At 41.2% G+C, this 26,496-nt stretch overlaps 1 protein-coding gene across 1 annotated transcript in view; it reads right to left on the reverse strand.

Moving 5' to 3' along the window:
* si:ch211-186j3.6 (neural-cadherin) overlaps window positions 1–26,496 on the reverse strand; it is a 640,545-nt gene that overhangs the window by 412,213 nt on the left and 201,836 nt on the right. Inside the window, exons 6-7 of the mRNA XM_054732672.2 lie at window positions 25,533–25,782; window positions 10,268–10,410 (exon numbers count right to left, since the gene is read on the reverse strand). Coding sequence (XP_054588647.2) covers window positions 10,268–10,410; window positions 25,533–25,782 — 393 coding nt within the window. The remainder of the gene's footprint in view (window positions 1–10,267; window positions 10,411–25,532; window positions 25,783–26,496) is intronic.

Consider the following 26,496-nt stretch of genomic DNA (forward strand, 5'->3'; position numbering starts at 1 on the left):
TTATAGTCTGAGAAATAATGACGGTTTCACTATTCTTTTACATCGATCGATTTCACATCTGTATTAACATATCTAAATTACACACACACACACACTATATATATAAACACATATTCTATAAATTATTGATAAAAATCATGATTACAATGTGTAAAGGTTTTGAACCCCTGAAATACCTGTTTTTCCTTTTCAGAGATTTTGCTTAGAAGAATTCACTGTACTACTGATTAGCAATGTTTATGTTTTACCTCCACAAATGACACAAGCCTGGATGAGTTCTGTGTGGGGGAGTTGCTAATGCTAACAGTTAGCTTCTACTAGTCAAGACGTTCTCTGCTGTTTCCTGGACGCTAAACCAAAAACAGCCTTCCCCATCATGGGTCAAGATGGGTGAGTCCATGAATGTTAAGTGACAGTGTGACGTAGATCTGTCAGAATTTTCTAATCCTAGAGATTCTCCGTCTATTTTCTATCAGAAGCTGATGCAGGAGATAGGTGTAGGAGACTATTTACATGTTCAGTCTGCATGAAAAACTGAGTGATTGATTATCAGAAATAATCAGTAAAATGCTTTTCAGTGAATCACACATTTAATTATATTTGTCTTTTTTGAGTTTCTGTAAAAAGACAAAACGGTTTAACTGTTGACAGCTGGTCAGGGTTAGCACTAAAAGATGGAAACACCTTAATGAATTAAGATGCTAAAGTCCTAATAGTGCAATTGTTATTATGAATATTACTTATTATTTAAATCTAATTTCTACTTGTTCATATCTTTTCAAATTTCATTAGTAAGAATATTATTTGATTAAGGATAGATTATAGAACAGGAATTACAGAGAGGTGTTGTTGATTAAATATTACAATGGCTTGCTGTACACTGTACAGCTTGCTGCATACAGATACGGGGGAAATGTAGAACAACACAATATGAACCATCATTCACTGGATTATTTTATTACTGTTAAATCTGTTAGTCACTAACGCCATCTGACTCGGTTGGAGCTAATTTGTCTGCGTGATAATCTCAGAGATGATAAATTGGGAGTGTCACAACTTTATTTTTCTGCCAGCTCTGCAGATGGACGATCATCGTTCTGAATTTCTGTTTTAGCAGCTTCAGGAGTCTAAAATATCCCCTCACAGAAGACTGGAAGCACTTCCTAGATGGAAACGGAGCAGTCCGGGTGGTTGGTGATGCTGGTTCTGCTGCGTGTCTTCGTGCAGTTTCATTTTCGCTTTGGTCCACAAATTTTTATTTATTTATTTTGTTGCAGTGTTGGAGATGTCTTTACGATGGGTTAACTGCAGCGTTTCACACTTTGGTTAATAGTCAAACCGGTTAATCCTTACAACCCTAGCGGCCATTACAACATTACTAGTTAGGAAAGCAGGGCAGAGATAGCACAGGCGTTTTGCTGAGGTATAGGCAGCCTATATCCAACAACAACAAGGTAAATCTGGTTTTGAATTGTGTAACCTAGTCTGACTCTTCCTTGGACATCTTCAAATAATGCTTTGTGGGCTCCCAGATCGATGATAGCTTTTAAAACGCATTTTACCAGCATGGTTCTGGATTAATCCCGATGCCAGGCCAGTGCATACTCCAGAAGACCTGAACAGACCTAGGCTTTGGCGCCATCATTTTCTGTTTTCTACATTCTTTAGATCTCTCTGCACCACAACGGTGGACCACAAAGTAAGCACACATTTCAAAAGCCCTTGTTAGAAGATACACCATGCTGGCAAATCAATGTAATACCGCTGCCACGGTGTGTCTTAAGAATGTGCTGAGACGACATGGCAATGCGAGAATTTTGTGGCATTTGTGCCGCCATGCTTGGCAGTAATATTACCTCAACGCTGGACTTGTGGATGCATATTACACCTTGGTGCAACAAAGGGAGATGTCACATGGGGAGTCACTGCTGAGCTCCGGCTGGCAACTATTCTAAAAATGAAAGTGAACACGGGTCGTACGTTTCACTTTGTTAGAAGAACCAGCTGAGATGATAAACTGGAGCGATGTAGAGCTCCAGGAGCTTCTCTCTGTTAGAGCTGGAGGACAGATCACCTGAGACAGCACAGGGACTGTGGAGGAAAGACCTTTAGGAGTTCAACCGAAGTCCGCGGCAGTGCAGAGACCGCCCCCATACCTCCTTTATTTCACCATCTCGTAACCTTTTGTAAAAAGGACACGATTGCACCACACTACCACCAAGGTCTCACCACCTGTAAACGACCTAAGGCTTTCCTGGTGCCGGCTCGGTGCTGTGGCAATTGTTGGCATTGTATTCTAAAACTGGAGTCGAGCCAGTTAGAGTTGTTGCAGTAGGCAGAGCTGAGGTCGGGTTAATAACAACAGAAAGTCTATGAGACAACGAGTCGCTTCTGAGAGAACGACACATGACTAATAAATGCAGGTTCCACTCCGTGGAAATAAGCATGCATGTAAGGGAAATTTAAGACATTCTGATTTATAATAGCATTACCAGTGGATGAATCTCATGACTGATTTGAAACCCTGAATGACTAGCAGCACAAAGCACCAAAACATTAACAGTGTGAAGGGGGTGAGTGCACAGCTGACGCAAAAAGACACCAAGTAGTGTCTAAACCTGCAAAGTTGTAGGGCCAGGTGCAACCCCAGGTTGGGTTGGGGTTAGCAGGTGTTGCAGGTATCTCAAACATATATTTTAGCAGACATTTGTATCATTATAGTTTAAAACTGCCACCCTCACCTTTCTGATTAAACCACAGTAGCCTGCCTCTCTCCCTGTGGTGTTGACCTCCTTTATATTGAACTGCTTTGAATGAATAGTTGCAGGTCACATTAAACACAACCTTCCACAGTGTGTTTATTGAGTGAACTGGTACATAAATGATGTAATTACATTATACATCCTCTCTTCCAAATAATGTCACTCATGCTGAATGAGAAGATAAACCATACCAGGATTCTGGGACACCACATCTGATTAAATGGTTGAATCACCTTGTCAGCCTGTTTACAAATTCAGCAAACACCTGTCTAAGCCTGTTATTAAAAGCAGATGCTTTAATACAATTCCCAAGATGTAGTTTATATTAAAACTATCTCTGGGTGGATTAATATCTCAGCCTTTGCTAATTCTGTCAGTAGGACAACAGATAATGTGTCAGCAGTGACACTCCATCAAACTGAGTACAGGAGTTCCTCAAGGATGTGTGCTTGGTCATTTAGTCTGTACTCAGGCACACCGTTGAACTGCCAAATTTAGTATAATCCAGCTAGTTTTCACAATGTTTTATGTGTTTTATATAACTCATCAGAAACAACTGTCACAATGTGGGGTGGGAGGTTTGGACCAAAAATGCAGGAACCCAGAATGACACAGGCAGGAGTCAATGATATTAAAGAGTCCAAAAACCTATAGCCTAGTAACAAAACTAGCAAAGGATTGGAGCGCACAAGAGGAAGTTGCACTGACAGGAGACAATGGACCAACAAACACTGAGAGACGAGACAGGGTTATATACACAGGGACGGGTGATTAAGGGAATTGGGCACAGGAGAGACTAATAACTGAGAGGAGGAGCAGAAACAGGCAGGGGAGGAAACCAGACCTAAAACCTGTAAAACAAAGCTACTGAACATAAATAAACCTAAACATTGTAGAAGTAAGACACAGGAGAACTAAAGAGAAATAAACTAATGACCTAAAGACTTGCAGAACTGAATACACTGGAAGGCAGGGGATGATATGACCAAAATGGGGAAGGAACACAACTAAAGGGAGATACGAACTAGATAATCTAAACGTACAGAAAACTAAAGATAAGTGAACTGATAAACCTGAAACTAGAAACACTTGGGTTTTAACATAGGAACTTAAAGAGACCCAAACCAAAAGAAGGGGAGCTCTACTACAGGGGATCCTAACAATACTGTAGATGGGTAAACTAAATAAGAAGTGAAGACGTGACTAGGGGGGGCATGAGGGAAACCTGGAGGGGGCTGGGAACCACAGGGACACAGAACATAACAACAATGTGATGTATGAAGTAGAAGTGAAACAGACTTGATTAGGACCCAGTCATATTAGCAACAAATGTAAAAGCTGCAGTATCTGTACTATATGTAGCCTTTCAAGTCCTTTACTAAAATACATTTCACAGGCCAACAACAAAACACTCAAAATATCACTTTAAATTCAATGTGTCTTCTTTTACCAGTCCAGGGCTTGGAGTAGAAAAAGTGCATAAAAACAAAGTTCCTTCAAGCTCAGTTCACTATGATTTATGATCATGCACACTGGTTCAAGCTAGATACCTGGCATCTCTTCTTAAGTTAACATTAAATGGTAGACAACCTGTATTTGTATAGTGCCTTCTTAAGGTTCCACAACCCCCCATGGCAACACAATCAGTCATTCACCCGTCCACACGGGGGTGGAGATGAGCTATGATGTAGCCACAGCTGTCCTGGGACACACTGACAGAGCACTGTCACCACCGGTCCCTACGACCACCACCAGCAGACAAGTGGGTTAAGTGTCTTGCCCAAGGACACACGAGCAGTATTCTCTGGTCAGAGCTGAGATCGAACCTGCAACCTCACAATTACTGGACAACCCACTCTACCTCCTGAGCTACTGCTGTCCCAGTGAAGTTGAAGTCCTATTAGTTGTCACAGTGGTGTGTGAAGTTTGTTCTCCATCTTTGACCCATCTCCTGGGGCAGCAGTCCGGACACGGCGGGCGCTCGGGAACCGTTTGGTGGTTTAATCCCCCAAGTGAACCCCTTAATGCTGAGTGTCAGCTGGAGAGGCACTGGGTCTCTCTTTATTTTTGGTATGACCCGACTGTAGATTAGAACCATCTATTTGAACCCATGATCTCCCAGTCTCAGTGCAGACACTCATACCGCTAAGCCATCTTCAGGCCTGAGTGAAGGTGTTCAGCAGAGACAACTGCTGTTTTTTTATTGCTCAGTTGCTCACATAAGTATGTGCTGCCGAACATGGGGAGCATTAGATCAGCTTGGGCATGAAGTTGGGTCAGTGTGTCGGGGGTGAAAGATAGAAACTGTTCAGCAGCCACAGAGTCATACTGTGACTTGAGTGTATCATGACACTGGAGTTCATAGAGCTCCATTTAAAGAGTGGTTCATGTGTTTTCCACATCAACCACAAACGGATTACCGAGTAGTTGAAATAACAGTTTTTGGGTTTCCAAGTTGCCAGGTAAACTTGGACCTGAGTAAGGCAGAATTTGTATTGTTTATTTGTCAGACTAGTAGCATGGATGCCAATATCTGTTGATAGAAAAGGAGGATGTGCTATGTGGTCTCAAGTGATGTGCTAACATAGCAAAGCATTCTTAGATCTGGAGTACTAGTGCAGTCTGCACTGGTGGGACAGTTCTACACATTTGATGTATGATCCCGCAGGCCAAATACAAATACACCGCGAGGGCCTGAGTTTGACACATGTCTACATCATTGATGATTGTTTTTGTTTGTTTTTTTTTCAATTCAAATAGTGTTCTAAATGTTGTTGCCATGGTTACCCATCATCTGGGCTCCAGGCATCCCTAAAATCTCTGAACTAGCATGAATGTCACGTTTTGGATGTTTAAACACTTCAATGGTTTAACTACTCATCACCTTGCTTTCAGTAACTAAGTGATGAGTTACATCTAGTTTAAATTACTAATATCCATGAAATGATTTTGCTCCATCAAGCAACCTAAACAATTTCATCCTGGACGTAATGATGCTAAACACCATTTAAGAATCACCCGAATGAGAGAAACATCAGAAAAGTGACCAACCGAATACTTTCCAGTAAATGTTTCAAAATCCCCAAAATGTATAAATGATGGGAATGACTATTGGCACCAGCACTTCTGTAGTAATCAGTAAACACTTCATTTGATCTAACAAAGTCTGCTTGTGTATTTATGTGTTTTTATAGGAATCATATTGACTGGACCTCTCAGATTGTAATGGGTGCCTTAAATCTCAGGGACTGTATTCTGGGGTGAGTTACAGACAAATTAACTTGGAGAGGAAGGCCAGCGAGGCTGCGCCTGCCAGACAGGCTGAAAACAATCACTTGAATGAAAGTCAGACATTTAGTATATGCAGAGAGGGGGAGGCAGCAACAAGTAGAGATTAGAGGCAATGAACGATTTTAATCAGTAACACAGAGAATGAGATGGGATGGAGAAGGTGGGAGGAATTCAGTGTGCTCACCTTCCATTATAAGAATCATAAAATACTTTTAATGGCCAAATATTGGGCTCTTTGAGACACGATATTGGATCATATTACAAGTATTATGATGTCTCACACGGGTTCACACATTTCAGTGCAGCGAACTGTTGGGTACTGCTCTGTACATCTGTATCTGGGAACATCTCAGTGATTGTTCCTGATTTACCACATAACTGGTGCCTTTGAATGCTACTTGAGAGCATAAAGACTAAATTTATTGAAAATAAACAAGTCAATGTTTCCAAAAGAAATGTTTTAACCCCAGTTTAGAGCACATTGTGCATCAGTTCTGCACAAATACAAGATCTGTCTTCTCTGTGGCTGCAGTGAGGATGAGCTGTGGAAGATTTTCTCCCAAAGAAAAAACTAAACAAAACAAACATAAAAAAACTGAAAACGGGAGTTCACTTTTCAATTCCATATTTGCCCAATGTTATACATACAATTATAAATGTTGATGTCCCCAACTAAATATGTAATTAGCAAGCTAAATATTTCATTTTCATTGTCCAAAAATATAGAGCAACATCTCACACACAACAGCACTGGGAAGGCGCGGTACCTGCATTCATACAGAAAGGATGAGTGGCACCACAAAGAGCAGACTTGGACCCAACGGACCACCGTAGATTCCCTAAGTGAGAAAGTCTATAAATGTTGAACAGAAACATTCACCAAGGAGGAACAAAGAGCACTGACAGGAAGTATTTCTCAAACAGAAACAGTTTTAGGTGTTTTTTTTCTAACCCTAGAGCTGCTGGAGAATACTGGATCCAGATTTCCACCTAATGATAGAAAAGATAACAATTACAAATCTGCCATTTAAGTGAGACTAAATTTTGAATGTGATCTCATTCAAAGATCTAAAATAACAAAATCATACTATCGTGCAAGAGGGTTTTAGAGCTGCACTGGAAAATCTACTAAACAAGCTAGCTTAAAAAAATAAAAAAATGGCCAAAAAAACTCTCACCCCTTTCATTGGTTATGCCCCCTCATAAAGTCACCTTGATTTTTAAAAAAATCTTCTATTAAGATAATATTGTAAACTAATAACAAAAAAGGTGATTCTGTCAAACCTTTAGGGAAGACACGAGCCTCTGGTGTCGGTGAGCACCTGCAAGACGTACCTCTCCGGTATAAAATCATTGCTGCTATCATTTAACAGTGAACATCACAGACAGAGAAAATTGTGCCTTGAAGTTTGAGAAATTGAATTTATAAAAGTCATCATTTTACTCTATAATGTGATATTCAGATTGCAATCTACAAAGAGGTCGAACAGCTATGAAATTGCAACCATAAGCGATGACAGACGCAGTGAAACGCATGCTGCACCATTAACCCAGCCTCCTATTTCATGTGGCTTCTGCTGCCCCCACCTCAGAGGAAGCTGACATGTGAGACTATAAACCACAGAGGGCTTTGTGTTACTGAGGCTTAGAGGGAACAGGCTCCACACCTTGGCTTATATTCCGACGGTTTCATGACATGACCTGTCAGGATCTGCATATCTTTCACAGAGTGATGTGATGTGAGAGAAAAACTATCAAGTCATTGTCATCAGCAGAAGGGTGACGGATGCAAAAACTACACCATGGACACCAAAAACACGACTAACTATTGGTTTATTTTAAACATTGGCTATGGACAGTGACTTTGATCTCCACACAGTTTTATTAATATGCTAAAAGAAAAAAACGACTGAAATCCTAATCCAGTACTAATACAAACCATGCACGTTTTCAGTTTGAGGTATTCTGGATTTGTACTTGTGACATTTTAGTGGCCACTGAAAATACAAAGAGATTATGACGCTTCTAAGAATTTTCTAATTGTATTAAAATTGAATCTCAAACTGTCCTAAATATATCGGGCGGTTTTCATTGTGTCCTCATTTTTGTTGCAACAGCTTATTACTGTGACACCTGCTCCATGGTCAGAATGTTGGTTGTTGTTTATTTATTTATCCATCCATTTTCTTCCACTTTTCTTCTTCGTCCACAGTTAGGTCATGGGGGCAGCAGCCTAAGCAGAGAGGCCCAGGCTTCCCTCTCCCCAGCTACTTGGGCCAGCTCTTCCGAGAGAGTCCCAAGGCGTTCCCTGGCCAGCTGAGAGTTGTAGTCTCTCCATCGTGTCCTGGGTCAAACGTTAGGCCTCCTCCTGGTGGGATGTGCCCAGAAACCTCACCAGGGAGGCGCCCTGATTAGTTCCCTGAGCCACCTCAACTGGCTCCTCTCTATGTGGAGGAGCAGCAGGTCTACTCCAGGATCCTTCCGGATGATCGAGCTTTACAATGGGCATATGCAAAGACAAGCTTTGGTGGAGTCTAACTCTCACTAGGAAACAGCCCAATGCAGACCACGCTCTGACACCGGGCATACGGGAGCTGAACAGGTTATTTATTTATTTATTTATTTATTAACACATCTAGTCAGTCACAACTTTTTCACTGGTCACAAACTGCTCGCAAAGTTGTCTCACATATCTAACTGAATCAAATAAAGTAAAATGAGAAAAGTTTGAGACAGGGTCCAGAAGGCATTGATGACTCTGACAAAAAGAGCATTTCAGGCTTAGAACTTTTACAAAACTCAGCAACACATGTCCTGATGAAGACCAGGAGGCGGGAGCACATTACACCAGTTTTAGAAGCACTGCATTGGCTCCCCGTATGTTTCAGGATCGATTTTAAGGTTCTCTTATTGGTTTTTGAGTGTCTTCATGGTCGTGGGCCTTCTTGTCTTTCGGAACTGCTTTTACCATGCAAGCCCTTGTGGCCTCTGCGCTCCTCTGGCAGCCGTCTCCTTGTAATTCCAAAAGTCAGAACACGTACCCATGGTGGGGCGTCCTTCCAATTTTATGGCCCTCATCTCTGGAACAGTCTACCGGAGGACCTCAGGTTCGTAGAGAAAGTGCATGTTTTTAAGAGCAGGCTCAAGATTTATCTTTTTAGCTTAGCCTTTAACTGATATCTGTTTGTAGCTGCATTTCCTGTTTTATTAATTAACTTGTTTATTTTATTATTTTAATTTTAGTGGCATTAGACATGTATGTTTTATTTATTAATTTTCATTTTACCTATTTTAATCATACTAGTGGTTCCACTGCGGGGCCCTCTGCCTCGGGGGTGGTGGTTGACTGTGGCGGCCTGGGTGCTCCTAGGGGTGTGCTTAGGCGGTGGTGGGAGTTTCCACCCTCCCTCCCTGGGCGCCCTGGGTTGGTGCCTGGGCTGCTGCCATCAATCAACTACTGCCGAGGCAGATGACTCCCCTGATGGTGTGTCATTCATTACCTAGCCCATCTGAACTCAGCCTAGTCTTTACTTATGCTGTTTTGTAGGTGTGTGTGTGTGTGTGTGTGTGTGTGTGTGTGTGTGTGTGTGTGTGTGTGTGTGTGTGTGTGTGTGGGATGAGGGGTGTAACTGTCACAATTGTTTTTATATTTGTGGGGAAGGGATGGGAATATGGGTTATATTGGGTCATTTTAATCTGTTAAGCAGTTCGAGCTGCATTTTCTTCTGTATGAAAAGTGCTATACAAATAAAGTTTGACTGATTTGATTATTCTTTAAAAAATCGATTTTTTTTTTGCCCACTGGATCCAGTTCAGGATCACAGGCAGCTGGTGCCCATCTGCAGCAGTAGTTGGATCAACAGCCGTGTGTCTCGAGCAAAAACTTACCTAATTTGATCAACGGATTAACTCACAAAGTCGTTGTGCTGGTCTGTATGAGGAAACCAGAATATTTGCATCTAAACAGGAACATCCCTGCCAGGTTTTCAACCAGCTGCAACCATTTTGCTCCAGAACTGCATTACCAACCACATGCACCACCATGCAGACTTTGTCAAAAAAAAAAGTGACAAATTACTTCAAACATGTTCAAATTTCAGTCAACTAGAAAACAAAACCCTGTGACTCACAAACTTTTGCAAAAGCCTTTACTAGATGCAGCCTGTTGTAATCCTGGTTTGATGTTTCAATAAAGTTATCTAAATGAATCTTACCTTTCTGATTGTCAATGACGAAATTGCCCTCCTCGTTTCCTGTGGTGATTTTATAGGTGATCCCATCCCCATCAGGGTCTTTGGCCAGCACTGTGGCCACAAGTGTGTTGGGGCCCGCATCTTCAGAAACAAAGGTCCGATATCTGGGAAAGCAGAAACCAAAAACAGCACTGTCACCACCTCAGCCTCTGCTGCAAAAGGAAACATTAGCTAAAGAACAAAGATGCAGGTAGATGATGACAAAAATAAATTATTTTCTTCTGTAAATCTGTTCCCAAGTGAGCCAAACTATGAGTGGGTTGTGACTACAACAGTTTATTTTATTTAGTTTGTTTCCATCAACATTTCAGAATAAAAGTCACAAAAAAACATGACCTGATAAAATAACGCAGATAGATAAATGAAATTGGTTGTGTTTGGCAGACACTTTCATCAAAAGCGACTTACAAATGAGAATGTTGTGCAATAAGTAAAATAGTGAATATAAAACCTATTACCGACTAAAACAGTCGGTTTCATATTTGCTCCTCATATTAATCCGTGTCATATTTTGTGAGATGGCAGTTTACATTGTGTCCTTAACCCGTTCTGCTGAGTCATGGCTCGACTGATGACTTCTAGCTGTGACTGATTTAGCAACACTTGGAAAACAATAAAAGAAAGAAATCAAACCTTTTAGATACAATTCTGCTTAAAAGAATAACTGCCTGCTGATTCTGATGTTCCCAGAATCACCACACATCCTCCATCAACACAGAACTGCAGCTTTGTAAATGAGAATCTTGAAAACGGATGCATTAATCCAATACAGCTTTGTTCCTGTGATTTTCCAATAAAGCTGAAAAGAAAATAATAAATATCAAGTGCATGCCCAATTAAAGAGCCAGGCCTGATTCTGAATAAGCCCTCTCACTCTAAACCTGTACTTGTGTCTTATGTTTGTTTCTTGGAGTGTGACTCGTCGTTCCTCTGCTCTGAACAAGCCCCCACCATGCGGCTCAAAAACTGAAGCAATCCCGGTGTCAGTACAAGATCTGCTCGGGTGCAAAATCGGCTCGGGGTCCGTCGACTGCCGATGACGTCAAAGTAGTTGATTGGCTGAACATGAACCTTACAGAATTACGTAATCACATTACGTTGTTATCACGTTACGTTGGTCCAGGCAAATCTTTCTGTTGGAAAGATGGACAACTTTTACAAAGAAATCCATCATTACCTCTTTGAAAATGTACTTTTAGCATAGAGCTGCATGTATATTAGGGCTGAAAGATTAACTGCATGTGCAATTAAATTGCGATGTGACAAAAGGAGATTTTCTAATCGCAAAGGCTGCAATTTGGCAGCGAGTGGTTAGCGCAATGCTAATATACATGGAAAAACCCATAGGAATGCTAATGCTAATATCACCGATTACATTCTTACAAATTATGAATTAGAAACGTGCCAAATGGTTACATAATCATAATACACATAATAGAAAGTAAAACTACCATCAATCAAATAAGTACAGACAGGTATTTTAGTAAAGCCAGAAAACTTTTAACTCCAGAGTTTTGGCTAGCAGCTATGAGTGTACCTGAACTACGCATGGACAAGACGTCATAAACTAAACACAAAATACTTCAATAAACGGGACACACTTCTTTCCTGCAAATTCAATTTCACAGGTGTTGCTAATACCTATGATTCTTCAAGGGATGTGCTCAAAGAGGAGTTCAACATTATGAATAAAATATAGTGTTTTATTTTACAAATACCATTATAAACACAAACTTACGTCTTAAGAAACATTATTTTAATAACAAAACTGCTAAATTCTTTCCAACAGTATAGATTTGTAGTGTATTTTGTCCGAGTGGGTTTGCCGTACTTTGACGTCATCGGTAGTCGAAGGACCCCGAGCCGATTTTGCACCCGAGCAGATACGGTACCGACACTGGAAGTACCAAAAATTGCAGTTCCACCCTCATCCACTAGGGGCTGGTGTCAGAAGCGAGCAAATCCTCATTGACTCCCATGTTAAAAATGCCAATTTCACAGCAGAAATAAACATGTTTACAGCCTGGTACCAAAACATGTTTTTGGTTTAAATTATCTAGTTTACACTCATGACAACTCTGAGGGGGGTGAATTTTTTTCTCACTCTTCTGTTTAAGTGTATTAAAAGCCTAAAATTCTGTATAATTAATGAGCATCAGACCCACGTGACCACAGAGCTAGCTCCGGGGAAAGGCCTCAGTAGAGCCTCGGTCTGGCCTGGAAACTGCTCCGGGATTTTGAGTCTCTGTGTTTGTGTGTTCTGTTTTGGATATTTTTGTGCAATTGTTGGACAAAATGACTTGCTGTGGCATTAAATGCACTAATAGAGCGTCCAAGGAATCTCCACTTCATTTTTTTCGGTAAGTAAAATTATATTTATGTATTTTAGGTCACTGCCGAGCTGAGCTTAGATTTTAACATGTACTGTTTAACCATCAAATTTAAATGTAATAGGGTAAAACCCAGTGCATTTAACATAATGCTGCACTTTAGAAAATGGGTTGAAATATAACATGTTGGTGGAGCTGGGTTCCGACTATTGGCTTGTGGAGCTCTCGGGAGACCTCGGTTTTCAACCCGGTTCTCTCCTCCCCGCAGCTCGGTGCATCTCTGTCTGATCGCGGCTTCTGTCTGCTGCGCGGGCTGCCGGCTTGTGGAGCTCTGGGATGGAAACCTTTCCACCCGGTTCTCCCAGCGGCAGCTCTGCGCATCTCAGATCGCTGCTCTGCGGCTGCCGGCTTGTGGAGGTCTGGAAACCTCTGTGTTCCACCCGGTTTTACCCAGCGGTCAGCCCGGCGTATCTCTGACTCAGAAGCTCTGGTGTTGTGCACAGTTAACTCCGGTTGTAGCTAGGTTGCTACCTCCGTTAGCTTAGCTACCACCTCCGCGTTAGCTTTGTATTAGTGTTACCTACCGTGCCCCTTTTCGGCCACAAGATGGCCCCAGAGGCCTTTGCATCGCCTGCTCCCGGTCCCCAGCTGTGGTAAATTACAGCAATCACTTGACAGCTGTTAAAAGCTGCTCTCTTGCTCACAGTGATTGAGAAGGTCCAAGGGTAGAATAGACTGGCAACAGTTTATTCTGCTCTCTTCTCCTCGGTCGCTTCCTTTGATAAAATTTGGTTTGCTCGCTAGTTGATAATCCTAAATCCCAATTCCAAAACGAGTTAAGACGATATGGTATTTTGACTTTGGACCGGCTATTTGACCTCGATTTAGGATCTCCCCTTTTTTATTTAGATATTAATATTAATATTATCAGTTGTTTATCCCCATGCCCTTCTGGGTTGGCATTTTTTGTTCCTCCTCTTGAATATCTGTGTTTGTTTTGTATATAGTATCGCTTTTTAGTTCCTTGTAAATATCCCGTTTTTGTAATAAAAGTCTTGGTTTTAAGCGACACTGCACTTTATTATTATTCAATCCACACACCACTTTTATTACTCCCCTCCTCGTCTCAAAATGGCGGTGGTGGCCACCTCCCATTTCTCCTCATAAACGTGTTATTGGAGGCTATGGAAACCCATTGTCCAATATTTATATGTTGATGGCTCTGAACCATCCTCTGACCTTGTGAACATGTGTGAGTGACCTGCTGTGCTTGAAAGGCTGACCTTTCTACCACCTTAACATGACCGTGGATATTCTGTTTGAGGGGTTTTCAACAAAGAATCATCAAGGCCAGCTCAAAGAAAAGCACCTTCCATCTGTGAGGGTTTACCGTATTTTCCGGAGTATACGCCGCTACTTTTTCCCACGCTTTGAACCATGTGGCTTATAATGAGGTGCGGCTTCAGTCAACCAGAAAGGATGGATGCTGGAAAGTCTAATGAAGGAATGGTTAAAGGAGCGCTACGGAAAGCACCCAGGAGGATTTTTTTCACAGTAAAACGGCCCCGCTTCACCCCGGGATGATGGCAGCAACACGAAGAGCGACACTGACATCGCCACACAAAAGGTATGTGATGAAGCTCTTCTGAGGCTGTTCAACTCCGACACTGAAGACGATGACTTCAGTGGGTTCAGTGCGCAGGAGGACGATGAATAAACTAATCAATAACTTTTCTGTTTTGTTTGATACTGATCACTTCAGTTACGTTCAGTTAAACTACGTTTTCAATGCAGTAGATATCTGCAGCTTTTAGCCTGGTGCGGCTTATATTGAGGTGCGCTCTGTAGTCCGAAAATTACGGTATATTCACTTATACAGCACACTTGTTCTCAAGATGAATGTTTCACCTGCTCTTTCTGGAAAATCAGATGTTGGATGTTAAACTCCGACATCAGTGGAAAAAACTAACAGGGAGCCTAGGTCTCCTCCCTTTACCGTTGGCTCATGGGTCCCCAGAAGAACGACCGATGAATGCAAGTCAACGGGGCTAAACACGCTATTTTCTAATCCGCTTTGCCTTACGCCCTGGATCACACATATGTTGTACTGCAGTTTAAATGAAAAGTTATGATGGTGTTTCGACCACGCCAGTCACATACTTTGACATTCATCAGCTTGCAAAAGATTGTAATTAGCTTGACTATATACCAGAAATTGCACGTCGCATATGTGACATCACATGATCTCCTCTCCCCTAGCTTAGCTGCTACTTACCAGATTACCACTTTTATTGTGGTTCTTTCCTGCTGTGGGAAGTTTGCTGAACTTACAGCCCTTGTCCTTCAGTTTTCTCTGTGTCTGGTTCGATGACGTGACTTTCGTGAAGTGCATTTGTAGCCCTGGACTTATTTTCACACAATACCTAAAATAATGTTTCCCCCTGTTTGAAAATAAGCACGTTCTTGGTATCAAAATTAGTCTTTAAAATTCATGGACATCATATGTCAAATCCATGGCACAAAACAAGCGGAATTAGAAAATAGCGTTTTGAGCCCCACTGACTTGCATTCATTTTTTCATTCTTCTGGAGACCCATGCTTTAGACGTAGAGTTAAGCTCCCTATAACTGTAATGTTTTATATTAGAAATGCAAATAAGACAAGATAAAGGTCTCTGTTATTGTAAATAATTGTGTGTAACCTGTAAATTTTCCTGTGTGTGTTTCAGTTTTATTGTTCACAATCTATTAAAGTGCTAATCAGCTAACCCACTATCAAAATAAAAGCAGAGTAGGTCTGTTCTGATGAAAAATAAACTTCCTTTTATTCATTAGCGTGCAGGAAATGCTAGTATTTTATTAGATTTGATCAAAGTGGTTTAAATAAAATACATGTAATACACTTTTGTTGTTGTTTTATTGTTTAAGGTACAAGCTAGACTTTTATTTTTATGTCAGGTCATTTTTTTAACCATAGCAACAAGAAGCGCTTGTTGCCAGGACACAATGGAGTACGTTTCTGTTCCAAATGCCACCCTCGTCCTCCCGTACTTGGTAGAACTTGGTGTCCTTGCCAAGAACAAACTTGCAAATAGAAGCACCCTTTATTCCACGGCGCTTTGCAGCGCATTGCCGCGCTTCCACGTTTGATGTGAACCAGGTTTCAGGCTGTTTGCATGGAAAACTAGTTTAGTTATATCCTTTAGTTTGGAGCCTATTCTTCCATTTTGTCGGACAAATTTCAGGTGTTCCACAGACCCCTTTAGCATGGAAGTGTACACATCCACGTGTTCTTGTGTCTACGGCCTCAGCGCTGCCTCCAATGAATGCAGCATAGATGTTTCTTTTAAACATTTAAGCCACAATCATCACAATTACAAGGAATAAGATCGTAAATATTTCTCTACATCTGTGATGAATCAACATAGAAGAATAAGAAGAAGAAGAGACAATCTTTTATTTAGAGCCTCTGTAGATAAAAATCACAAGGTGCTTCACAACATTAGAAATTAAGAAAAAGTTTGAAAAATTATTAAAAAGTCTGAAATTGGGGGAATTAAAAAGCATAATAAAATGATGTAAATGATGGTAAATGCCCTGCATTTTTATTATGCCTTCTTGGGGTCCAACAACCTCCCAAGGTGCTTCACAAGACAATCAGTTATCCACCTGTTCACAAACTGGTGATGATGATCCACAGTGTAGCCACAGCTGCCCTGTCTACACAATTTTCATTTTGCCCAAGTCCACATTGATGCAGACTTCGAGCAGGGTCATTGTCCACAATTCATTGCTGCATGGGAATATTGAGAGGAAAGCAGAGCAATGGCTCACGTGCCCTTTCTGACAACTATGTTTTTTTTTTTCAAATGAAAGACGTTCATTTTAGGATGATTAATGATATTTATTCATGCTCTGGATGTTTTAGAGTTAAGATAGACAGCAATGGTTGTGAATTTTGTCAAAAAAGTGTTTGCTTGTTTGAAAGTTGCTAATAAAGGTTTTTTAAAAAGTAGCACAAACAGCAACCAGCATTCAGGCATGCGTCACAGTCGATGACGCAATGCTGCATGTCTCAATTCGGCACACATGCGTACACACTTGAACCCTACAGCGCACTTCTTCCAGGTGCACTTCGGAGAAAGCTGTATGGTGCAGTGCAAGTTTTGGGATTGGGCCTGAGACTGCCAAGCAGTGGCGTCACCAGTCCCTGGTAGCAATCTCTGGTGGGAACCAGGATCAAACCTACAACCTTCCCATAACTGGACAACCTGCTCTACCTCCTACACTACTGATGCCCCCTAAGTTATACAGTTTTTCTTATATAATCATGTATGTGTAGATAACATGTACAGTGGGTACAGAAAGTATTCAGACCCCCATCAATTTTTCACTCTTTGTTATATTGCTGCCATATTTTTACCTCATTAATCACACAGCATCCCATATTTACAGACAAACACAGAATTCTAGAAATGTCTGCAGATTTATTGAAAAAGAAAAACTGAAATACCACATGGTCCTAAGTATTCAGACCCTTTGCTCAGTATTTAGCCACGAGTCTTATTGGTAAAGGTGCAAAGAGTTTCTTAAGATCATCTCCAGTTCTGTCAGGTTGGTGAACGTTGGTGGACGGCCATGTTTAGGTCTCCCCAGAGATGTTCCATGGGGTTTAAGTCAGGGCTCTGGCTGGGCCATTCAAGAACAGTCACAAAGTTGTAATGAAGCCACTCCTTTGTTATTTTAACTGTGTGCTTAGGGTCATTGTCATGTTGGGAGGTAAACCTTCTGTCCAGTCTGAGGTCCTGAGCACTCTGGAGAAGGTTCTTGTTCAGGATATCCCTGCACTTGGCCACAATCGTTGTTTCCTCTATTGCAACCAATCGTCCTGTTCCTGCAGCTGTAAAACACCCCCACAGCATGATGCTGCCACCGCCATGTTTCACTGTGGGGACTGTATTGGACAAGTGATGAGCAGTGCCTGGTTTTCTCCACACATATTGTTAGCTTAGAATTAAGGCCAAATAGTTCTAGCTTGGCTTCAGACCAGATAATCTTATTTTTCACCATCTCGGGGTCCTTCAGGAGTCTTTCAGAAAACTCCATGCAGACTTTCATGCATCTGGCACTGAGGAGAGGCTTCTGACGGGCCACTGTGCCATAAAGCCCTGACTGGTGGAGGGCTGCAGTGATGGTTGACTTACTACAACTTTCTCCCATCTCCTGATTGAGTCTCTGAAGCTCAGCCACAGTGATCTTTGGGATCTCCTTTACCTCTCTCACCAAGGCTCTTCTCCGGTAGCTCAGTTTGGACAGACAGTCTGCTCTAGGAAGATTTCTGATCGTCCCAAACGTCTTCCATTTAAGGATTATGGAGGCAACTGTGCTCTTGGGAACCTTAAGTGCAGCAGAGATGTTTTAGTAACTTTGGCCAGACCTGTGCCGTGCCACAATTCTGTCTCTGAGCTCTTCAGGTAGTTCCTTTGACCTCATGATTATCATTTGCACTGACATGCATTTCTTTCTTCTTGTTTATTGGCGGGTGGCATCTAACATCTAGGTGCATTTCTGCCACCTACTGTGCTGGAGTGTGAATCGGAATAAGAGCGCCGAGAAAAAATAAATAAATAAAAACTAGATTCTATTCAACAAACCACGTTGTTTTATCTGACATGCATTGTGAGCTGTACGGTAGGTATAGACAGGTGTGTGGCTTACCTAATCAAGTCCAATCAGTATAATCAAACACAGCTGGACTCCAATGAAGGTATAGGAAAATTTCAAGGATGTTCAGAAGAAATGGAAAGCACCGGAGTTAAATATATTTGTGTCACAGCAGAGTCTGAATACTAAGGCCCACGTGATATTTCAGTGTTTCTTTTTAATAACTCTGCAGAAGTTTCTGAAATTCTGTAGTTTTTTTTTTTTTTTGTCAATGTGAGGTTCTGTGTATACATTAATGAGGAAAAAAATAATTTAATTGATTTTAGCAAATGGCTGCAATACAACAGAGTGAAAATTTGACAGGGGTCCGGATACTTTCCATACCCACTGTATGCATGTTTACCCTCCCACTGTCCTATTGGGTGGCCCTGCCAGGAAAGTTAACCATTGAGCAGAGTTGATGGTTTATCCCTTGAGGTCCACGCGACAGAGGTGATGTGGTTAAATACGGTTTAACGGTTTAACTCAGAGTAGACCCACTGTTCATCCACATCCACAGGAGCCAGTTGAGGTGGCTTGGGCATGTGATTAAGATGTCTCCTAGATGCATTTCTGGTGAGGTTTTCTGAGCACGTCTAATCGAGATGAGACCCAAAGGAAGGCCCAGGACATGTTGGAGGGACTATGTTTGTCGGCTGGCCAGGAAAAGCCTTGGGATTATGCTGGAGAAGCTGGCCCAAGTGCCTGGGGAGAGGGTAGTCTGGGCCTCCCTGCCTAGGCTGCTGCTCCCGTGACCCGACCCCAGAAAAGAAGAGATGGATGGGTGGGTGGGTCGGAGAAGGATTTACCATTAGGAATAACGTTTATTTGTATCAGAGACTCCTGAGGAATGTTTTTAGTGTTTTGGGTTGACTTCTATCTTCTAAAGTGTGTTTTAATGTTTCCATGACCGGTGAGATCTCTTTGCACCATCTACTCAAAAACAGCGTTTAATTCTTCAGGGACATATTTAACTCCAAATTAGATTGTTCTTGCAAACTTTTATGTCTCAGTGTCTTTTCTGATTGTTTTGTAACAGTGGCATTGTCTCCAGCGAGTAAAACACAAGTGGTGCAAAGTAAGGCGATAAAGAATAAATCAGCTGCCTCCAGCAATAAAATTGTCTCATTGAAATCAACAGGGAGAAAAGCGAGCTGGGTGTTTCGGCAGAAAACAATTCACATAAATCGCATCAGTACCACAGCCATGTTGGTAGACAAAACAGTGGAGATGGAAATGTAAACATCATTGCTGTCTCGAAATCTGAGAGACTTCATATTTTATTCCAAAAGTATTAAATAAAGAAGTAAAGGTGTTTGGTAATAATACCTTTAGTCTGCTCAGTTCAACTATTCAATTAAAAGTCTAAAGATATATTTTTTCAGACACATTTTATTATTAGAACATTTTCATTAGGAAAAACAAACAGCCGTAGTTATCTCTTTCTATTGTATAACTCTTACTCTGCTGCCATTTCTGCTGTTTAACGGTGTTGTTTATGGCTCCTAAGAGGGACCTGCCGCAGCTTTAGTACACAACAGTTACCACCAGTGTTCTTTACCTAGATACTAATATTCCAGAAGAAACTAGACTACCTCATATTTCAGTATGTAAACGAAAATGTTATTCGACTAATTTTTGCCTATTGTTGTTTTATTAATCAGGTTTTATTAAAGTTTTTTTGTCATTTTAAAACAAGACGTATTCATCTGAATGACTCGATGAGTCCGTCGCTTTGTCAAAATGTTTTGCATCGAATCTCAATGAGTCAAAGTTGTACTGAATTGCATTGTGTCATGATTGAGATCATTGTGTTGCTCAGATCATCGGTAGAGCATTGAGAGGAACACTGTCTGGGCGACAGAGCAACCTGTAAATATAGAAGCATGTTTAGTAAACGAGGAGGAATACCAGGACCGTTTCTGTGGCAACAGACAGGTGTGACAGCACACCGATGGAAGGTGTCCAGCCTAAAGTCGTTAGCCAATGCCCATAAAACACGACGACATGATGATTCAATCATCACTCACAAAGAGCCACACCATTAACAATTAAATAAAACAACAAAATGAAAGCAGCCATGAACTTGACTGTTCAGACCTGCAGCCTTCTCCCAGACCTGGTAAAACGTGCACCCGCACACACGAGCGCTCATTACTGCATGCTTCCAACTCCACAGATCGATACAAATAGGCCACGTTTTCTGCCTGGATAATGACATATTTAATGACCTCCCTCTCCTTTGCTCTCTTTGCCTCTCTCTTCATCAAACACATTGATTCAAGAGTCAGGCCTGTTCTCCCGTGTGCACAGACTAACACAATACACCAAACCGCAAAAAGTAATGATTTTATCTACATGACGCTTATCTTTCCACTGTCCCCACTGTCTCAGTTCCATCAAAGACATCACAGACATTTGCTCGTCCCTACGAGCTCACACGAGCCATTGCTGCTGATGTTTGTACACACACACACACACACACGCACGCACACACACACACACACACACACTGTATCCCCTTCCTCTAAGAAAACCTAAACACATGTATGCATATCAGATGCACTGCATGTAAATGCACTCTAGAACTGCATCACTATGTCCATACCAAGACCACATTTCATTAGAACCTCTTCAATTATAGAATACATTTTCCCTCACAAAGTTCAGGCTCAGGGCCTCCGGAGGGTGCTGGTGGGCATGGTTGATTGACCCTGCCTCACAAATCTGCACAGCTCTGTGCCAGAAAATCAACCAATTAAAAGATGCAGGCACCTCAGCGGCGAGACGGAGGAAGGGAGAGGATGTTCGCAGCAGCTGCTATGCTGAATTTGGAAGCAGCTGTAAGGCCTAACCTGAATATGCAGAACAGCCAAGTTCTGTCTCCATCGACTTTTAACTCAAGGAGCTTTTGGCTCAGTGTTGTACGGTCTTCGTGTGTTTCAGAGGCTCGGCTTATGGACTGGTACACATAGTTAACAGTGCTAACCTGAACGTGTTGATAGATGACTTTATTTTAACCTGAACAACCAGAAATACATGAACCAATCAAGGACTTGCTGCCCCTAATCAACTCCTGAAAAAGTCTTAAATCACTTCCACCACATGCAACAAATTTTAGATTCTGGTGGAGCATTGAAAGAGTTTTTTAATTTTTATTTTTTATTTGAACAACATTGTAAGGCTGCTAAAATAATAAAACAAAGCTTTTCATAAGGACATTGTTGTTTTACTGACAGTGTCTCCGTAGTAACAGTTTTGTTTGGTTTTTTCAGTAGGGCAGATGCAAGTACGTAGATAAACAGTAAAACCGCATGTTTGTAGCTAAATGCTTTTAGCTGTAGCTAATTTGTCTCTAGAAGGTTTTTTACAATCATAAATGAAGTGGAGTAAAACTTCCTCTGATCACAATAAGAGTGCGTTTCAAATACACGCTCAGCATCAAGCACTTCTAGCATTACTTTGCTTATTCCAACGATGCAACAAACTTAATGCATCGGGGCTGGTTTCTATCGACAGCAGTCTCCGGGCATCTAGGTGGGGTACACCCTGGAATGGTTTCCAGTTCTTTTGCATATTTGTTCATTTATTATAAAGCAAGTGATGAAATCCACGATAAAGTATCCTAAAGTGAAGGATTAAAGAGGTGACTGAGTACAGTGATTAAAGTATTATAACTAAAGGAGAAAATAAACTAGTTATGTAAATAACTACATTCATTCTGACGGCTAGAACCCCCACAGTTTGTCTCCGCACAATTTTCAAGACGAATTTAAAAAATATTGTTACAGTTAACGCAAAAAACGATCACGACAAAAATGTTCCGATCCCTACGACAATAATACAAAACAGGAGAAACTTTAAAGTTTCCTGTGACTTCCTATACTTCACCTGACAAGGTGAAGGTCAGTAGTAGGGTTGTCACGGTAACCGGTATAGCGGTAAACCCCGGTAAAAAAGTTGACAATAAAAATAACCGTCCAGTTTTTAAAAAACTATATTATCTCGGTGGGGTTACCGTGGCTGCGGTTTAGGCGCGGTGACCCTTACCAGCCACCGTCGCTTCAGCTGAAGTTCCCGCGGCGCGCACACGCACTTTTTAGTTTGCAACGTTACCAAAACTTTGAAGCTGAATTAATGGCCGAAGGAGGAGACGGCAGCGCCCAGGACATCCATCAGCCCTCAAAGAAGACTAACTCGGAAGTATGGGCATATTTTGGATTTCTGAAAAACGCTGAGGGACAGTTAATAGAAGACTGGTATCCCGTTTGCAGAACGTGCAGGAAACAAGTGTCTGCAAAAGGCAGCAACACTTCGAATCTAATGGCACATCTGAGTGACCATCACCCACGTCTCTACAGCCAGTGCAAGGTAAGTTAACATTAGCATTTTAGCTTAAATGCATGACGCGAGGACTTTTGGTTGACGGAGAATGCAACGAGTCACCATATACTGCAGCCGCAGCGTCCTCTGCCAGCATTTAAACCGTGTCACAGACACCCTGTTGCTGGATGAAGCATCTTATTTGTTGATGATGAAGAGAAATATACAATTAGTTCCTTGTCATTGATTTGTTTACTTATTCAATGCCATTTATACTTGGACATTTGGATTTGATTACATAGTGTAGTAGTTATTTTAGTAATTTGTTTAAAGTGGCTATTTATTTTAAATACATATTTTTTAAGGTTGACTTGTACAGTGCTCAAGTCAAGTGTGGACTGGAGTTTTAGATTTTCAGTTTGATAATGAAGAAAACAAGTATATGAGAAAACAAGTGGTGTTTCTTTGATTTGTTTACATATTGTTTATGTTTTGAATGTTTGGATTTGTATAATTTAAACCTGCACTGACTACTGTAACATGTTCCAGAAAAATAAGCTATTTGTTCCTTTACTTGTGAAAAGTTGCACTTTTGCTAAGGCTTTGTGTTATTTTAGGTTTAATAAACACTGTTAAACCTTTTCAGAACTATTTCAGTTTGTGTAGAACAGGACTATCAATGCTTTCTGAACATATGCAACACCGTTTAAAAAATACCGCGATAATACCGAAAACCGTGATAATTTTGGTCACAATAACCGTGAGGTTAAATTTTCATACCGTGACAACCCTAGTCAGTAGCAGCTGGTACAGACACTACAACATCCCAAAGGTTAGCCCTGAACTAAGTCACAAGCTGATAAAGGTAACAAGAGAAGTAGGGCTGCAGCTATTACATATTTTAGTATTTGAATATTCTATCAAATCCTGTCGATGAATGGGATATTCTTTTTGACAACGTTTCAAGGGAAGCAAGACTGTGGTCTGCTGCACAAAATATGACAATAAAACAAAAGCATGATAAAAAGCTCAATAATATGCATTAAATTAGTGTTGTCTCGTTCTTTTCCATCTGATATTTATAGTTAATGAATATTTGATGGAACAAATTTCACCTATATTTCATTAACATCTAAGGTTTGTATTAACAACATTAACATATCTAAATGTATCCACATATGATCAGTAGGATTTAATTATTTCATTAACATGTTCACTAGTAAGCTGCTGGAAATGCTAATAACGTGTCATTTCTATTGATTGCAATGAAATTGTGGCATATCTATTTTATCGTGTATGGGTTGGCAATAATCCAGTCTGAATTCAGGGGCGGATCTACAAGGGTGGCATAGGGTGGCAGTTGCCACCCTAAAAGAAAGCCTTGCTACCCCTGCTGTCACCCCAGCTGGCAGCTATAAATTCAAGAAAAATCAAAGTTTTTCAACTCTCAGGCTCATAAAGACCTATTTGCAGTCTGCTTTGGCAGAGAAAAGACTATGAAGCTAGGCTGTACTCAGCATTGAATCAAAACGGGCAGAATCTTTGGATCTTGATGAATGTGTAAATAGTTTTGCTGAGCAACATGGAAACTGCCGCATTCAGCTGTTTTAGGAAGGATATACTTTTATTATGTGTTTTATTTTCGTGATGGACCTTTAAGCTTATTAAATGAGGACCCAGAACAAATTAAAATGTAAATACTGGGAAAAGGAAAAGGAAAACGTGTTTCTGAGTGAACAATAGAACCAAAGTACAATATCTCAGTGCAGTGAAATATTATATTTGAGTGTGTGTGTGTGTGTGTGTGTGTGTGTGCGTGCGTGTGTGTGTATTGCCACTTTAGAAAAATGTTTGCCCCTCTTCTGCCACCCCATCAATAATTTTGTAGATCCGCCCCTGTCTGAATTGTATTCATAGAACTGTTTGTAAATTACATGCTACAACGGCTTGCCGTAGCCTTGCTGCAGTGTGTGGAGCAGACTTCAGGTAGCTTCTACGGTTCTGCTCCATATTGCTGCAGCTGCACACATCTACAAATGAACGGGATGTTGGTGTTCAGGTATTCACAACTATCGTGTTTTTTTCTGAACCCCACTTCAATGTGAGCGTGCTAGCATTAGCGTTAGCCAATCTTGCTCTGTCATAGTTTAACTGCTGAGCCCAGACTTTGGATGGTTTCTGCCTTTTATGATGGTTTGTGTCTTTGCTGGTTTCTGTTTTCCTCCACAGCACCTAGATTCCCACATTGTGTGCCAGTAATATGTGTTCAGACTGTGGTGCACACGTTCAACAAAGCATTGAATCAGTAAAAAATGATTAGAATAATTTAATAAATTGAAACCATTTGATGATTCGTTTCGGTCCTGAAGAGAAAACATAGTTTTTACTGGGAAACTTGAGTTAACATTAACCATTAGTAGGCTGGCCAGCTGGGAACTCAGCTATTCAGATAACCCCACCCCCTGAGAATTCTAACCAAGCCAATCAGCGCTGAGCAGCGTGCGTCACACACCAAAATGCTCGGTTTCTCAGAAACAACAAAGACGTCGTCTGAATTAGAGTTGGCTGCGGCTCTTTCCTCTGTTCTAAACGACTTGGAAATGTCTTTAAAACCACAAGAAGAAGAAGCGTATAAGAAGTGTTGGTGTTTGCGCCGTCGCCAGACTCCATTTTTGACTACAGCTAAAAAACTACAGCGTTGAGCGGTACTGTCGGCATTTCCGCCTTTTTTCTGATTGGTTATTTTTGAGCGGGTAGTCCCGCCCCTCATGTGCCTCTCTGCCTGTGAGTGACCAGACTAGTTCTCTGTGTAGAACAGAGGACAAGTCTGGCACTAAACCATTAGGTCCACAACTTACATATTTTACTTACATGTGTTGAGAAAACTCAGGCGCTTCATCGTTCACATTGGCCATTCTGATCCGTACAGTTGTTGTGCCGGTGCGAGGGACACCACCCCTGTCGACAGCCATGACAACAAACTCGTACAGGTGATTGGGCCGTTCATAATCCAACAGGCCCGCTGGGAAGATGGTTCCGTGAGGAGAAATGGTGAAATCTGGACTGATGGTGTAGTAGGTCAAATCTGCATTGGCCCCAGAGTCACAGTCGTTGGCTGACACTAACAATAACAGAAGGGGAAGAAAACGTCACATTGAAAACCACTCCAAGATCCAAACGTGACAAATCAAATAGATATAGGTTAGGGACACAAAGACATTAACTGTAAAAATGTTTTAAAATATTAAAATGTGACAATGATCAGTTAAAGAAAAATTAAACCAAGAATAAAATGATTATCTGGTTTTATTTGTATTAGTCGGTCAATATTTGGTTGAAAAAACATTTGCTTCTGGTACACCAAAACTTCCCATGGAGGGAAAATGATGGGATTTTCCTCTACTTTATTCCAGGAAGGAAGACTTAAATATGCTTAAGTCAATTTAAAAACATCAACAAAGTTCTAAACAAAATTTCTGTTGTAGTTTTTGTTAGAAAGCGTCGACTTTAGGGACACAGTGAAATCTAGTGAGTCTGTCATGTGTCCATGACGATGATGGAGGGAGGAGCAGAGTTGTGCTCCAGCAGAGTTCCAACAGCAGAAAGTGATGGTTGCACAGTAAGAACTGTCATCTCGCTGCATCTCTGCTGCTGCATCACACATCGGTAATCTATGGAGCCAAGACTCACTTGGCCACAAATTGATTGCCTTGCTAAAAGTGAAAAGACCACCAGGGATTTGAATAAGCATATTTTACGCTAACAAGAACATTTCACCATCAAACGCTCAATTCTCCAATTCACCTTACATTGCATTTTGCTCATGTGACCATAT

This window comes from Nothobranchius furzeri, chromosome 9 (genome assembly GCF_043380555.1).
Source record: "Nothobranchius furzeri strain GRZ-AD chromosome 9, NfurGRZ-RIMD1, whole genome shotgun sequence".
NCBI classification, from domain to species: Eukaryota; Metazoa; Chordata; class Actinopteri; order Cyprinodontiformes; family Nothobranchiidae; genus Nothobranchius; species Nothobranchius furzeri.